Source organism: Papilio polytes, unplaced genomic scaffold (genome assembly GCF_000836215.1).
Source record: "Papilio polytes unplaced genomic scaffold, Ppol_1.0 DF824180.1, whole genome shotgun sequence".
NCBI lineage: Eukaryota > Metazoa > Arthropoda > Insecta > Lepidoptera > Papilionidae > Papilio > Papilio polytes.
In genome coordinates, this window is record NW_013525024.1 from 843,460 (window position 1) to 858,901 (window position 15,442).

At 35.4% G+C, this 15,442-nt stretch overlaps 1 protein-coding gene across 1 annotated transcript in view; it reads left to right on the forward strand.

The window, feature by feature from the left end:
• The window catches only part of LOC106110984 (E3 ubiquitin-protein ligase TRIP12), a 32,600-nt gene that overhangs the window by 6,270 nt on the left and 10,888 nt on the right, over positions 1 to 15,442 (forward strand). Inside the window, exons 2-8 of the mRNA XM_013292953.1 lie at positions 9,625 to 9,941; positions 12,818 to 13,779; positions 14,101 to 14,208; positions 14,298 to 14,386; positions 14,463 to 14,561; positions 15,032 to 15,137; positions 15,278 to 15,351. Coding sequence (XP_013148407.1) covers positions 9,883 to 9,941; positions 12,818 to 13,779; positions 14,101 to 14,208; positions 14,298 to 14,386; positions 14,463 to 14,561; positions 15,032 to 15,137; positions 15,278 to 15,351 — 1,497 coding nt within the window. The 5' untranslated portion in view covers positions 9,625 to 9,882. The remainder of the gene's footprint in view (positions 1 to 9,624; positions 9,942 to 12,817; positions 13,780 to 14,100; positions 14,209 to 14,297; positions 14,387 to 14,462; positions 14,562 to 15,031; positions 15,138 to 15,277; positions 15,352 to 15,442) is intronic.

The following is a 15,442-nucleotide window of genomic DNA, read 5'->3' on the forward strand; positions in this document are numbered from 1 at the left end:
CCTTAAATCCTTACATTTGTATAATTATTATACTTTAATTTAAATAATCACACATATATACATTAGCGCATAAATATATACGAAATCACACACACACACACACACACACACACACACACACACATCCATAGTAATATTTGAATTCACTAACAACCTTTTTATTGTAAATTTGCTTAGATTTATATTAGTGTTCTAAAAAAAAAAAAAAAAACTAGCACTAAGACGGAAGAACCCTGGCTCCTACAAGACGGGCCTAGAGCCTAGTGTAGGAACCAGGCGATCGACCACAATTGTATTAAAAGAAATTTTGTAACTTTATAAATAAATCTTTTAAATCTTAAATCTTAAATCTTAAATAACTTTCTTCGAAGCAATGTTCGCATATTTCCTACAAGTACTGTGGCATAAAAAGTGAGATTAGCTATAAAATCTTTTATCAAAACTCTTATGTAAAAGCACTATGCGCACACGAAGTGATTTATTTATATTACATTATATGTTATAATTTTGATATTTATTCATTGACAACAATATCCTTACAGAAGTTGCGTTACAGTGGGCTAAATCAACTTAAATAACGTAAATACGACATAGCTTGTGATATTTTAGGAAATTAGGCTAACTAATGAGGACACCACATTGTTTATCTGCTGCTTGGTGCGATTTAAAGTATGTATAACATACTATATATTTTTTGTATGGTAGAATTTTATCGAGATTCATACGATCTAGATTGGTAAACAAGATACATTGGCTATGTTCCCCGGAGGATTGTGATTGACTGCTAGTAATTGAGTCTCCGGTTGCCCTTGCCAACCGTACGCAATCCAACATTTGCCTCACCATTTAATGCAGGCAACATGATACTACCACATGTAGGTTTCATTACGTACGTTTATTTTTATTTCGGGTATTATAAAAGTATCCATTTGCCATCAAATATAAATAGGCTTTTGAACGTTTATACCTTTAACAAATTTATAAACATTGCTAAACCCCACTACAGACAGTCAGCTCTGTCAGTTTTAATTAACTTGTTGGACTGTTCAATTTCACAAAAATACCTTATCGATTTGAATACACTAAAAATCTAACAGCTTATAATTATCTAACACATTATATATGTGATATTACTGAATTATCGACAAATAGTCATTCACGATAGCAAACGTAAACAAAGACGTAGTTTACAAACAACTATTGGAACAGGTTTTTGAAAGTGTGACAACACATTTCATTAATATACGAAGTGGATACGATTCGACGATACTCTTAAACTAGATTTATGATTGGTGTAACATTATCTAATATAAAAACGTATTATCGTGTGTGGAGGCGCGAGCGAGCGCAAGGCGAGTTCGCCGAATGAGATACAATGTTGTCCTACTTGCGCAAATTGCGTAACGACCCTACACTTGAACTGAATCTATCATCCGATGGCCCACTTAGACGAATTTAGTTTTTATTGATGTTAAAATATACCATCAATAATACTAGCTCGAATGTTTCTTAAACGTTTCACAAGAGACCGTTACAGCTAACTGTAAACATGGCGAGTTGTGTTAGTTTGTATGCAACGTTAATCCGAGGAGAGGTTGGCTGTCGATTGCTTGGTGTCGCAGCGGTCGCGCGCGTTATGCAAGAGGCTCGGCTGTCACGAAACCTTTCGGCTCCATGGCGGCGCGGCGACGGCGGTAGTGTTACGCCACATCGGCTTTCTCTGATCACCGAACGCTGAAAGCTGCACTTTTGATTTTTGTGTCAGCGTTCACATCCGTTCATTTCATGAATTTGCTTTCCTAAAAACAGTCGAGCTCATGTGTTAGTGTAGACCATATTAGAAAATACTAAAAAAAAAAAACAATTCATTGTAGGCTATGTTATAAAAAGCGATACACTTAGTTTATTGCTTACTTAAGTGTATTATAATAAAATCGCTTCCAGCAGAGCATCGTTTAAGGCGACATTAAAAGACGTGTCTTTGTGCTTTGTTGTACACTCCATTGCCACTCTAAAGCCCTCGGCGTCCTTTGTTCTCCCGGCGAATATTCTCGCCACATATCCGGGTAACCTTAATATGATAATTCCGCACTCTCGAGTATCATTAAATTTTAAACCACGCCACGTACGGTAAATTATGTTTTGTGAACTAATAAAGGAACTGCTTAATGAGCTATGAATTTTAATTGGCTAAATAAATTATGAAATAATTTCTATTGTCCTTTTATTGTTGTTGTATAGGATATAATTTTTTAGTATTCCGTGTAATACATGCAACTCTGTGAACTTTAACAATACTATTGTGAAACACACAATTCAACGTTGCACCTCAGATTTGATAACTTTCTAACTAAACTTAGATAACGCATAAAACGATATCGGCTTTACTATTACATAAACATACCTGCTGTACTTTTTAGTGGTCACAGAGATTGTTTTTTGTTCAACTAAGAGCTGAGAATGGTAGAACATTAATCTAAAGTAAATGATACTTGTTTCTGTAGCTCTGTGCAGGCCAACGGCGCCCTTCAAACGAGATCGAAGTAACGTTTGCTCAACGGTAGAACACGCTTTACCAACCTTACCGGTTTAAGAGGTGGACGAGCTCTTAGGGACGAAGTACCATTAGTACTAACGGATATCAAAACATAAATGGATTTGACTAATTGTCGCTAATTAATGTATTATTTCTAAAGGTATCAATCGTGGTGTTAATTACACATTGTAAATCTCAGCTTTGAATATGATACTTTTTATTGCAAAATGCAAAAATCTAGATGTTTGATACACGATAATGTAATATTTTTGAACAGCCCCCTTAGACAAAGTAACATTCGATTATCGCTATCGCTGATCGAAAATTCAAAAATGTATGGAACTGACAATAATCATACTTAATACTAATATTATAAATGTAAATGTTTAGATGGACGGATGTTTGTTAGAGTTTGTAGCCTAAACGGCTGAACGGATTTCGATGAAATTTGGCATAGACGTAGAGGATAGTCTGAAAGAACACATTGGGTGCTCAATTTTGTTTTTTTTTTTTTAATTAATTCCATGCGGAAGAATTCGCGGGCGAATGCTAGTATTTTATAAGTCACGTGCTTGTCACGTACTCCTTCCTATGCGTTTTGACACATTTTGTCGATTCTATAAGCGACGTTGCTGATCGAAAGTCACTTTGTCTAGGGGGCAGGAATCTTTAATATGAATAAAATTATTTTCTCTTAATATTATACGTGGTAAACATACAGCATGCGCAGTTATACGAGTACTGCTCAAATAATACATTTAAGGTCATTCCGTGATGTTGCTAACAAATAATAAAACATTGTGGTCATATTTACCGCAAGTAATGTAACATTCAACACATACGACCTGTTCTGTTTCATATAGGCTTAGTTGAAGTACAAGTGATATGAAATTATATGTTTTTTATGACAATGATCCAATTTTAAATAATACGAGTTGAGTTTCACGAGATTTTAATATACATATTATGTTATGTTTACATCTACAAACATAAAATAGAAGTTATTAAGTAGTCTATGGATATAAAATAATTACATCGTTAAATATTTAACTTATCTATGTGATGGGCTATGCAGTTATTGTATACCGTACTGTGTTATCTCTATTTACAGGCACAAGGTTCCGTAGCTTATATCTGTGGTCCTACACATCTCAATTAAATCAATTCAAATGGATGTAGTATATTACCTTATTGATTACCTATATGATTAGTATTCATTTCTGATGTTATAAACGTGAGAACATTTTTTCTAAATATAAAACGTTCCGAGCATAAGGAAACGTATGCAAGCCAACTCAACGCAGTTGTTGTAAACGTAGGTACGGTAAAAATTAGCATGGAGGCGTAGCCGAGGTCAGCGGTGGTCAGCTGCATAATCCACGATGTTTCGTTATACGTATATATCCGTTCTTATTATACCGTCGGACAAAATCTTTTAGTTTTCAAACTTCGTGCGCATATATTTGATAGTGAGTTTCTCATACACGTTTAGGGTTGTCAATAATTTCTTGGTTAATTCAACAATGTTAGTGCGAAAGTCCACGGTCGTAAGACAGTTGTTGCGTCGGTTATGATTTCGTTTATCTTGACTACTAATTTATACTTTTTTTAAAGGGTTATCTTCATCAATAGTCAGATTACGACGGCAACCCTATCCATAAATCGATTTCATTTAGCGCACAGTACACCTATTTCAGTCGCGCGAGGCAGGCGACGCAGCTACCCCGCGACGACGGCGCGCCGGCGACTGCATGCATACACATGGACACATTTTATATTAGCCACCTATACATCGTTGTTGCTCGGTGTAATCTCGGCGCTGTCGCACTAACATCTGCAGTGGTGTATGTCGCACATTACGATTTGACCTTGTATGTATACAAACACGAAACAGGTTTATGGAGCACTCGGCGACGGCCGGCACCGTTTTATTTCTCGCCTAACGTGTCCCTGACGCAAGTATACAAATATACACTGTTTCTAGCTAGATTTACGATGCTGCTATTAATTATTTTGCTTCGTTTGCAATTTTTGTTGCTAAGTAGAGACGTGCCTAAAGTGTGCGTAGCATTCGCTTTGTGACATTGAAGCCGATTGTTTTAATGTCAACAGGCAAAACAAATAAATTAGCAAATAAGATGCAATATGTAAAGCAAATATTCGATTTTGCGTCGGTATACAGAGTACCTACTTAGTGACACTATGACAGAGTTCTTACTCCCAAGTATCTGGTTAAAAAGACATTCTTTCTATAAGAAAGCATTGTCGCTTTAACCATTGATACCTTATGTTAAACAGCTTTCAGATATAACAGTCACAGTAAATTTAACTCTCATACTTATTGAATTTTTTTGTAGGCTACTCAAAAAATGAAAGGTGAAAAGTTGGTTCAGTAATGTTTACTCGTTCAATGTATTACATAAATTATATTTAAACCAGTTCACTCCATCACATGGGTACAGTTACGTTGGAATTAAATTTAGGGTACGTTAAATACACGACCTTTAATATTTACACATCTCTTTTTCAATCAAAATTAGTACTGTTATGTCCTGAAGAGAAAGTCTAAATATAAATCCATAATACATTTCGGGATATTTTTAAAGGAATTAGATTTGGAATATAGTTGTACATTTGATATTTTATGAACTGTAGGAAATGAGGTTAGTGAATGTGAAAAATTGGCTGTAAACAAAAGGGCAACCCTTATTGTGATTATTGAGATATGATCTTTGTTCGAGGAGTAGAGAGGGTTAGTGCGGAGGGTTCGGGGCGGTCGTTGAACCGGCAGGCGGCCGGAGCGGTCGCGCGGCCGTGCGTTTGGCCGTCGGGGGCGAGCTGCACCGCACCTCGCTGCAACGCGGTCGTTGACTCCCCCATGCTGCAGCGGCTGATGTACGAATTGATTTTAGTTTCACCCCCGCTGACACTCGGGAGCGTTCATTTCGTTACGCGTATAATGTTCACTTCATACTTTGTCAGATTGAAAAAATAATGCGATACCGAAAACATTACGTTTAATTACTCCGTAAACAAGCTATAAATAAAATGAATCGTACATGTTGGGAAATAGGCGGTACATAAGTACATGTCAATATTCGTTCGAAGTCTCTGCTTCGTACTTGTAAATAGACGAACGTTATGTCGATGATACTTCTCGTATAATCCATCGTCGTGGAAACTTAACAAAACAGATCATAACGAAGGTATAGAATCAGACGACAGCCGGCGTGACGCACTAGACCTGAAAATTGCATTCAAAGGCTTGCCTCCGCCTCGTTGATAAAAGCAAAGGTTCGGTGTAGACTAAAATACTTATGCATTATTATTTTTTCTATTTGATAGTACATGAGAACATTTAATACACGTAGATGGAAAAATATACTTCTCATGTTTCATACCTAACAGTTCATTATAACACAACTAAAGAAGTTTATTTGGAATTTAATGAATAACACTGAAATTCCAGACGCTCTATCGCTGCGCCTACAGTCAGAGTTGTATGTAAATATTATATGATTATGTATAAAATATGTTTTTGTCAATATTCATAATTATTTTATCGTTGTGAAGGTAACACATTAACACTATTTCACTATTTAATAAAAGCATTTCCAGTAGTAAATATCTACAGTAAACATGGTATATATATTTTGGACTAAATTTGTAGAGAATAGTGTAATACCGCCCAGTCTATTTCTGTAACGAAGCAGTTGTGTGCTAACTTTATTGCGTTCTGGTTAGATTGGTGTCGTTTACAAGCAAGTCCCTTGAGGAGCATATTTTATGTTCCAAATGAATGAATACAAACGCTATGCTGCAGTATAACATTAGGGCATTTTTTTTTAAAGACGACCCTTCTTAGGTTTACCCGTTATATCCTACCAAAGTTTCATTACAATCTTTCTAGGAACACAAAGGAATGCACGTTTTGATTTTACTCAATCGGAAAAGACTAATCGCATTGCGCGCGTATGTCGTGTGCCAAAATCAAATCCAAAAATACGCCTTGGGTCAATCAAAAATAATTGTTACTCAGTTTGTAAACAATATGAAAGAATAATCGTACTCGAAGTAATTTGAAACAATAGATGTGCGTATCAGTGTAGTATGTAGTGACGGCAGGATAAACGTCCGGAGTCAAGGAAGGTCATGTTGGAATAACAAATCGGTAGCAAGTCGTTGTCGTCGTCTCGTCGGCGAATTCACGTTTTTGCTCGCGTTGCACCGCCCCCATCTCCCCGTCTCTCCTTCGCCCCTCGCACTCCCCGTACACGTTCTGATACAGACTTGAATCAAATATTCGACGAACACCCTTCGAAGATTTTCATTCTGCTAAGTACGTTTACCTGGCCGACAGGTAAGTATAACTTGTGTCTACCTGCCTGTCCCACCTGAACGATTATTCATCCGAATGTTTATTTGTTGCCGCTGCACACATGAACGACGCGACTCGAGAAGCGCGATCGAATCGAAACCGGACGGGCTTATTTTAAACGGGACGTTGTTGCTTGGTTTAGGCTAAAGGTATCTACCGTTAGAACTGACAATATGGTAGCTATACAGCCGACAATAATACTGCCTTTTTTTCTCTGAAGGCGTAAAACTATAATTAGCGCGATTTTTTTTCGTAAATAGCATCATGGTACTAATTTTGTCATCCATACTTAGGAAAACTTGTTATTCTTTGATAATCAGAAGACTTATATTTTTTTGCCGTATTTCCAGTACTATTGACAAGCAGTTGGTAATTTCTAAGAAGTGGGGAGTGCTCTATACTCTATACTATTACGGTGCAGCTTTGTTGATTACTATATTTTTTTTTCAGTCAAAGTAATATGTATGGAAGCATTGTTTAGTTACGCGTCACGTTTTAAATATGTACATACATATGTTTAGCGTTTCAATGTTATGGAATAAAATCCTATTAGATTCTTGTAAGATTAAATTAATTATATGCCTGTGATCTTTAATAGTTACCAAAATATTTAATGCAATGTTCTTATAAATCTTACGATATTTGAACATCCGTTTAGGTTTGAGTGATTTAGTTCGATTGCTTGGGTATCTTAGCCATACGTTGTAAAATGTTTTAAATTGAAAAACTTCTCTTTTTTTTTCCCTTGCCTTGAAATGTACGTTTAATTCGCTCCGCTACGTCATTTGCCAACGTTATCTTTTAAATACCGCAGAGATGTTTGCACAATACCGTTTGACGGTAGTATTAAGAACCATTGTCTCATCTTCAATTCTAACTAACTAACTTCTAACTAACTAACTAACTAATTTCTAACTGGCGCTATGAAAATCTGCTCCGTAAAATACGAAAATTGCTAAAGTACCTAGTACTAAAATTTACCAGACTTAAGTCCGAACAATTTAGGTATGAATTAGAATTACAACTCAAAGAAACTACAACTTTGAAGCCAGCAATGGTCGCCTAATCAATAATACGAGTAGACATTTCAAAACTCTAGGTAGCGCCGTTTTGTCAAAAATTTACTGTACCCTCGATGTTGTGAAAATATTCACAATCTCTTGTTAGTGATAAATAGGTTGTTTCCAGGTCGATTAACGTGATTTTAATGTATAACGAGATACAACTTGATGTATTCCAATCGTAAAATCTAAGAAACTTAGTCCATTTAATGTAGGTAAATTACATTTTCCATATTAGTATTACTATTGTGAGCAAAGAAATCGAACGGACTTATCCTGATGGACCCATCACCATGAGAACCGTAGCGGTCGTTCCTCAGCGCCAGTGGCCCTTCGCTCCATCTACAAAACTAAGATGCAATGCCACTTACACATACACAAAATGTACACATTCGTACCTCTTTTATATGTAACTCTAATTTAACAAGCAGTTATTCAATCTAATCATTAAACAAATTAAGAACAAAGTTAATTTACAATATTATGACTTCTGGTCGAAGTTTTCCTAGTCTCGGTTACCAGGTCATGTCAACGAACAAAAGAATGCCCTTGATTAAATTGATACCTTTTGTCCTCTTCAGTTCCTTTTGTAAATCTTTTAAAATTCAACAAAATATGCGATTTTAAACGTTTTCGCACAGTAGGATAAAACTAGTTTCTGTGTAGTAATTATTTTAACAACGAACGAACAAAAGGTGTCATTTAATAGAGATCAGGGGCAGTATATAATTTAATTTATTATTTTTAATGCATAAATAAATTTATCTAAAATTAAGTTCCTTAATAATTAGCTTGATGTCACATCACCATCTCATCATTATAATGAAAATGAATGTGTTATTTACTATTATGTATTTAATAATCGTATACCTACTGTGTTCATCTTCATATTGTTTTCGATTTAGTCGTGCCTACTTGGTTGGCAAAGTTGGAACTGGAGCCAGTGTTGCTACTACATAACTACCAACTCCTTTAGTAGTAAATCTAAAAAAATAACTTCACTTCAAATTTTTCTATCTAAATTGTATCTAAACTGTTACATTGTTGATACCCTACTTGATCTCTTAAAAGAAAAAACAACTTTTTTCTTCTCTTTTCCAACGTTGCCATCTTGTATTTACCGACCTTCGAACCATTTTGTATTACTTTATTAAAGTACCATAATTATAAAATGCCACACTTTTTCATAACCAACATTAGTTACTCGACGAATACTGCTTATTCCATATTTCATGTTATGAGTTTATAATTAAATTTAACTTTAATTAACAATGGAATTTTTTACCTTCAGTTTAAAAAATGGTCTTAAAAAAATACTTGTAGACTTTGGTAAAAATTTTAGAACGTACATGGCAACATTACGTTTGACAGTTAGCCAGCTGTGTGTAGATTGAAAAATATGTCGAAAAGCGTATCTGTAGCTGTCCTTGATGTGTCATCTACTTCGATAATTTCATCAAAACGTGGTATTTAAATAGTGAATTTAGGCTTATAATCGTGTTTAATAGTGTTTTTAGAAACATCCTAACTGATTTTGTACATGACTTCTTTGCATCGGTGGCAGGTAGCTTGTACTAATTATTTGTTAAAATGTTTATGTAACGCAGCATTGTTCACATTGCTGACTGTATATTTCATCTTTGTTCCAGATAGCTGCGCAGTGAATATCAGTAGGTGCGGTGCGGTGCTTTATAACGAACGCAAATATTGTGTGCAACGAGTGTGACGTTAATCGATTAGGTGCGTTTTGTGGTGATGTGTTAGTGAGAAGGTGGTATTTACGTGGTGCGGTGGATGCAGAGACAGTGGTGTAGCGGACGCCCGGGCATGGTGCCGGACAGGTAGCGGGCGCGGGCGGCCTGCGCAGGCCCCACACAAGCAGCCGCGTGTGTCTCCCAGCGTCGTCTATGGCCGAGCAACACATCACACCGTCGTCGCACTCTGCACTCACGAGAGAGTCCAACGGGTGAGTCAAATCTGTAAAATTCTATTACTGAAAATCTAAAAAGCCAAATGCTAAGCGACCATTGACCTAAGTACTAGCGATTAATTCACTGGTTTACATTGAACTTACCACAGCTGAATTTGTGTACTATTACTACAACTCAAGTGTGTACATCATACATACATACCTTTCATGCAAAGATCTGTTTTTAAAGTTCTTGTTTAATCTATCCATTCTTTTACTCTTGGCCGAGTCTTGCTTATCGGAACAACAGTTCAAATTGAATTTGGACATTACAATAATAACACTGTTTTGAGTAATTGTAAAAAACAAAAAGCTTATTTATAGTTTTTGACATTAGTTGAGAATTGTTTATGCAGTATTTGACCAAGTAGTGATAGATGTGAGTTTAATTCTGTAAAATGTTTAGTGTGTTTGTACTTTTTGAATATAGATTTGATTTTTATAAATCCTGTAGCTCTATTTAGTCTAGATTTGTAGCTAATTTCATTGTTTAACACCCTATTTCTAAAAAGTAGCCCTAGATTTTTAACTATTTTTATTTCTGACCTCATGCGAACTGCCTTCAAATATTTTCATACAAAATTATTACTGTGTAGTGTTCAATATCATCATAAAAAACATTTTTTTAAAAAGTTTCTATCTTCTAGGTGTAAATGAAGAGATGTTTTGAATTAAATGGATAATGAGGAATTAGTTGTCATAATAACTTAAAAAAATACAAATGAAAAACTCTTACAAATTCCAACAATTTAGGAAATGTACATTGTACATAATAAATCTAGAATACCACTTATATTTTTTTAATGATTAGTCAAAATTATTGTTGCAATATGAGTCACTGCTGTCAGCCATTTTTTGATCGTCATTGACTCACAAATTCAAGTGTGACAGTTGTATTCATGAATTACAAAATTATTTTCAAGAATTCTTGGAAATATGGAAACAATTTTCTTTTTATAAAGGCAATGTATGGTTGAATTCATAGAAATGAGAATAAATACATGTCACTGGCTGATATCCTTTGTTGTCTATGGATTAATTTTTTGATTTCTTAGTTTAATTGAATTTGACTGTACATTGTTGTATTTTAATTTAAAAAAAACATACTGCTTTTTTCTTTTATTTGTCTCCTATGGATATAACAACTTCCAGGTCTTCTAGCAATTTCAATCAGTTGTCCTCTTTTATTATTGTACAAATAATTTTACAACACAAATAAATAATTATATTTAAAGTTGTTTAGATTCTATTGCTAATTGAATATGCAACACAATTTTTGTTTACTACTGATACTGAGACATCTTTTTATTAAATTTTTTTCAAGGAAGAGAAGAGTGTCGATTGTTTTTGGAGATCTTTTGACCAAGAAAACATACAGTAATACCACAAAAATTCATAGACACCATTCATACATTTTTGAATAATTTTATTTTTATATGAACATAGAAGAGAATAATTAATATGTCCCAAATGCACATAGCATAAATTTCTTTCTTAGATACCAAATCCAACAATATTTATAGCTAAATTTTCTGTTAATGTAATATGTATTTTTACTGACAGTGTGTCTTGAATTATAAAATACTAGCTTTCGCCCACAACTCTGTCTGTGTGGATTTAAAGAAAAACAAAAGTAAGTAGCCTATGTACCCTTTCATAGTATACTGTACATCAATTCAAGTTACAAAACAAATTCAATCTTTGACAATTAAGTTAATTACTTAAATTACTTTAATGTGAAATATAAAAATAGTATGTCAATTAAGTCATATAATTAAAGATAATCACACAAACAAAATAATTGCTTTTAGACAATATTAGTTACAGCAAATGTTTTTGTTTACAACTGAACTATATAATTTTAACTTGAATACAAATGAACTACACCAAATGATTAAATTGTTTAAACTTTTGTCAGAAATTAATAAAGTAAATAAAAAATCAAATTAATAAGTTGATATCCTTTGAAATAAAATACCATAGTTTTTTTTGACAAAACTCTTGCCGTTATGTGGCTAAATTCATATTTGTATTGATGCAAATTTTGAAACTTATTTTGAAAACAATGTAGACTTTAATAATGTTTACTTTTGTAATAAATTTTTAATATGGCCATAATTAACAAACATCTTTTAAAAACAATTATTGACAAAATAAAGTAAACAAACACTGTTCCTGTTAACATTATATTTGGCACAAGCCAACCTGATTTGTTTGTTATATTCATATTTATGTGACATAAAGTAAAATGTAAAATTTATTTGCTTGTACTATGTATAAAATGTTGATTATTCAGTAATTAAACACCCTTTCATTATAAATGCTCAGACAACTTGAAGTATGCTGGCTTCATATAATTGTTAAAATTATCACATTGATGTAAATATATGAGTATAAAAATGATATATGGTAAGAGAGGTGCAGCAAAAATGCAAATGCAAAAATTATTAAAAATCAGTGTAATAGGATAGAAATTATTAATGGAACAAGAAATGATTCATGTTTTTTATTGTCTAAAGCACGATCTCTTAACAAATCCTAATCTTTTCTGCAATCGTTTTTGTACATCCTGGATATTGATGTATGTCTAAACACATATAAACAATTAATGTAAAATGTTAAATACATTATTTATGGTATTGTAATAATCATTCATATTAAGACTCAGGAGAAACATAAAGCTAAATATAGTTCAAGAATATAAAGCTAGCTGTGGATCTATACAAGAACTGATAAGACTATCTGCTTACAATGGCCTAACAATAACTTATTATGCTGTTGTTCTTTTCAATAGATAACTGCAGAACTCAGTTACGTCATTGGTAATGTTATCTACGTTTGTAAAACTCTAGTTATAATTCTTTGGTATACAGGTCTTCTCCTAGCAGGGTGGTGGGCGGTCGGTGGTTGCGTCAGGTGCGTCAAGCGAATCGCAGCCGCCGCAACCGACGCAACGTGACATCGCCCCTGCCGCGCCATACCAACCGGCACTCGAGTCGCGCCGCCGCCGACGCTGAAGCTGAGCCGCGCAGGCACGTGGAGCTAAGGCGAAGCTCGCGCCTAGTCAACGCACTGCCCAGGTCCGACTACTCAATATCCGAGCGCTGGTCCTACGGAGCCGACTTCTACGAGACGCGCTACGACACCGACTACAGGAGCGGAGACTCCTGGAAGTACACGAGCGGCACCAACGCGAAGCGTGGCCGGAACTCGTCATCGTATGACCGAAAAAAACATAAACATCGCACAGTTACGACAAGCAGTGCCGCCACAGAGGAGTGCGTCGCGTACTGCACACGCTCGCGAACTGCTCTCAAATCGAACGAGAGTGCTTGTGAGCCATCACCGAACACTTTAAAACCGCAGACGTTACCACGATTAGCCGTAAATCATAACGCTACTGCGACATCAGCGCAAGAGTGCCCGTTGAATTCGTCCGAAGGTGGTCTTCTCCCGTTGGACGAAAGAGATTACGCATATTCCCCGTTCAGTTCGTCGACTATAACAGAGCTTCTCGATTCTGATTATTCCGTGTACAGTCCTACCGCGCACCGCAGGAAGGGCAAAAAGAGGAAGCGATCCACACATCGTTCTCTGTCGACGAGGAAGAGTAGTTGCCTAGTAGATATCGAAGATTGCAAAAAGAAGTTTAAGATAGATCCGTACAAGGAGGTGGAGGAAGCAAGCGAGCACGCTATATCTGAGTGCCGACAGGAGTACGATTCGGAGAGGCCGGAGTCAGTGGCCGCGTCGCATACCTCGTGCACGTACCTACTGCGCAACAGGCACCGCGACCTTGGCCCGCCCACCGCCACTGTTATTAGCGATAATTCAGGTAATCTACCAATAACAATTATTATCGTTAAAAGTGTTACAAACCTCTAGCCAATAATACACATCACTAATGAGTTATGTTACATAGATATTAAATGATTCGTCCAAATACATTTTCATATTTGTGTTGTGTTTTTTCAATGGGTATACTTTATCTTTAATAATAATTGCTTTCAAATAATGTTAAATTATATTATACAAAACATCAGTCTAGCCGCGGAGTTTATCAAAACCTTTATCGCGTGTATCAAGCGCGTGCATTCATAACTGATAATTTGTGTTTATTGTGACCGTATTTAGTGTAACACATTTGCTTTTACAGCGACCACTTCCACAAACGAACCGGCCCTCAATCAGTCGTTGATCGAACGGAGAAATACAGAATTTCGTGGAAGAACTGTTACTCCACCACCCTATAAGGATTTACAAGGTAAATAATTAGTTAATGTGCTAAATGAAATTTTTAAGTCATTAGCTAAAATTATTATTCATTTGCTAATTAATTGGTGTGTCTTGCAGAGGCCAGTTCATCAAAAGCGCCTGCAGAAAGTAAGCTACTTATCGTTCCTCGTGACCTTCCGTATTTACGACAAACTAACGCACGTAGGGTAAGTACTGTTATAACATTTTTTTATTAAAATTATGTATGTTTTGTGTGTTTATAATAAAATGATTGTGGTGCAGAGTATCGCTGCTGCGACGGGTGCGACCCTGGGTGCTTGCTTGACGCGGGGGGCTGGCAATTCGCAGCGGCAGAGGCAGGAAGCTGCTTCTAAACGACAGGTATGTTTTTGTAATTAATATAATCTACATTATTAACTTTAAAATAACCTGTTCGAACTCCTAATATCTTTTTATTTTCGTTTATGCTATATGTATTTTATAAGAATAAACTTTTTGCTTTAGTATTTATTACATAACTTTTTATGTTTCAAGTTTTCTATACTTGTGTAAATTGTCATGATAAAAGTACTTGTTTTGTATTTTCTTATCTTTGTTGAAGTTCTTAAACCACATAACACACTTTATGGCTATTTTGATGCTATTCACTAGAGAATTGGAAGACGCATCGTTTTAACATATCAAAAATACTATTCTACATTAAATAAAACTATACTGAAGTATACACAAACAGTAAATTTGTATTATTAGATGATAGTGTCTTTACAAAATGATTTTTGAAATCTGTGGTATTAGAACTTCAACGACGATATTATGTGTGTCTAACAGTATGGTATGTTGTATGTGTGCAGGTGTCGGGTGCAGAGGAGGCGGGCAGCAGTGCGGCGGGCGGGCGGCGAGCGCGGGCGCGCGACATGCCGCAGCCGCAGCCGGCATCCACGCGACGAGACAAACGAGGTACTACACATAAGTTTCATTTACCTCAAATTATGAACAATTTAATATTTCTCCCGGTACATTTTTCTGTTTGTATATTTGTTAATAAGTATTTCATGCATGAATGAAATGTTAAGTGTAAATATATGTGTGATTTCTAGGCAAAACCAGTCTGGGTTCGTGTGCCAGTACAGGTGGTGCGTCCAGCCGGTCTCACCCCCAGCCATTAACCACGGTAAATAATATATTTCTATAATGTGATCGGATTAATCAATATTTCGTCTAATACAAGCTAAATCAAAAAAATCTTTATATTCTCTTTGCCT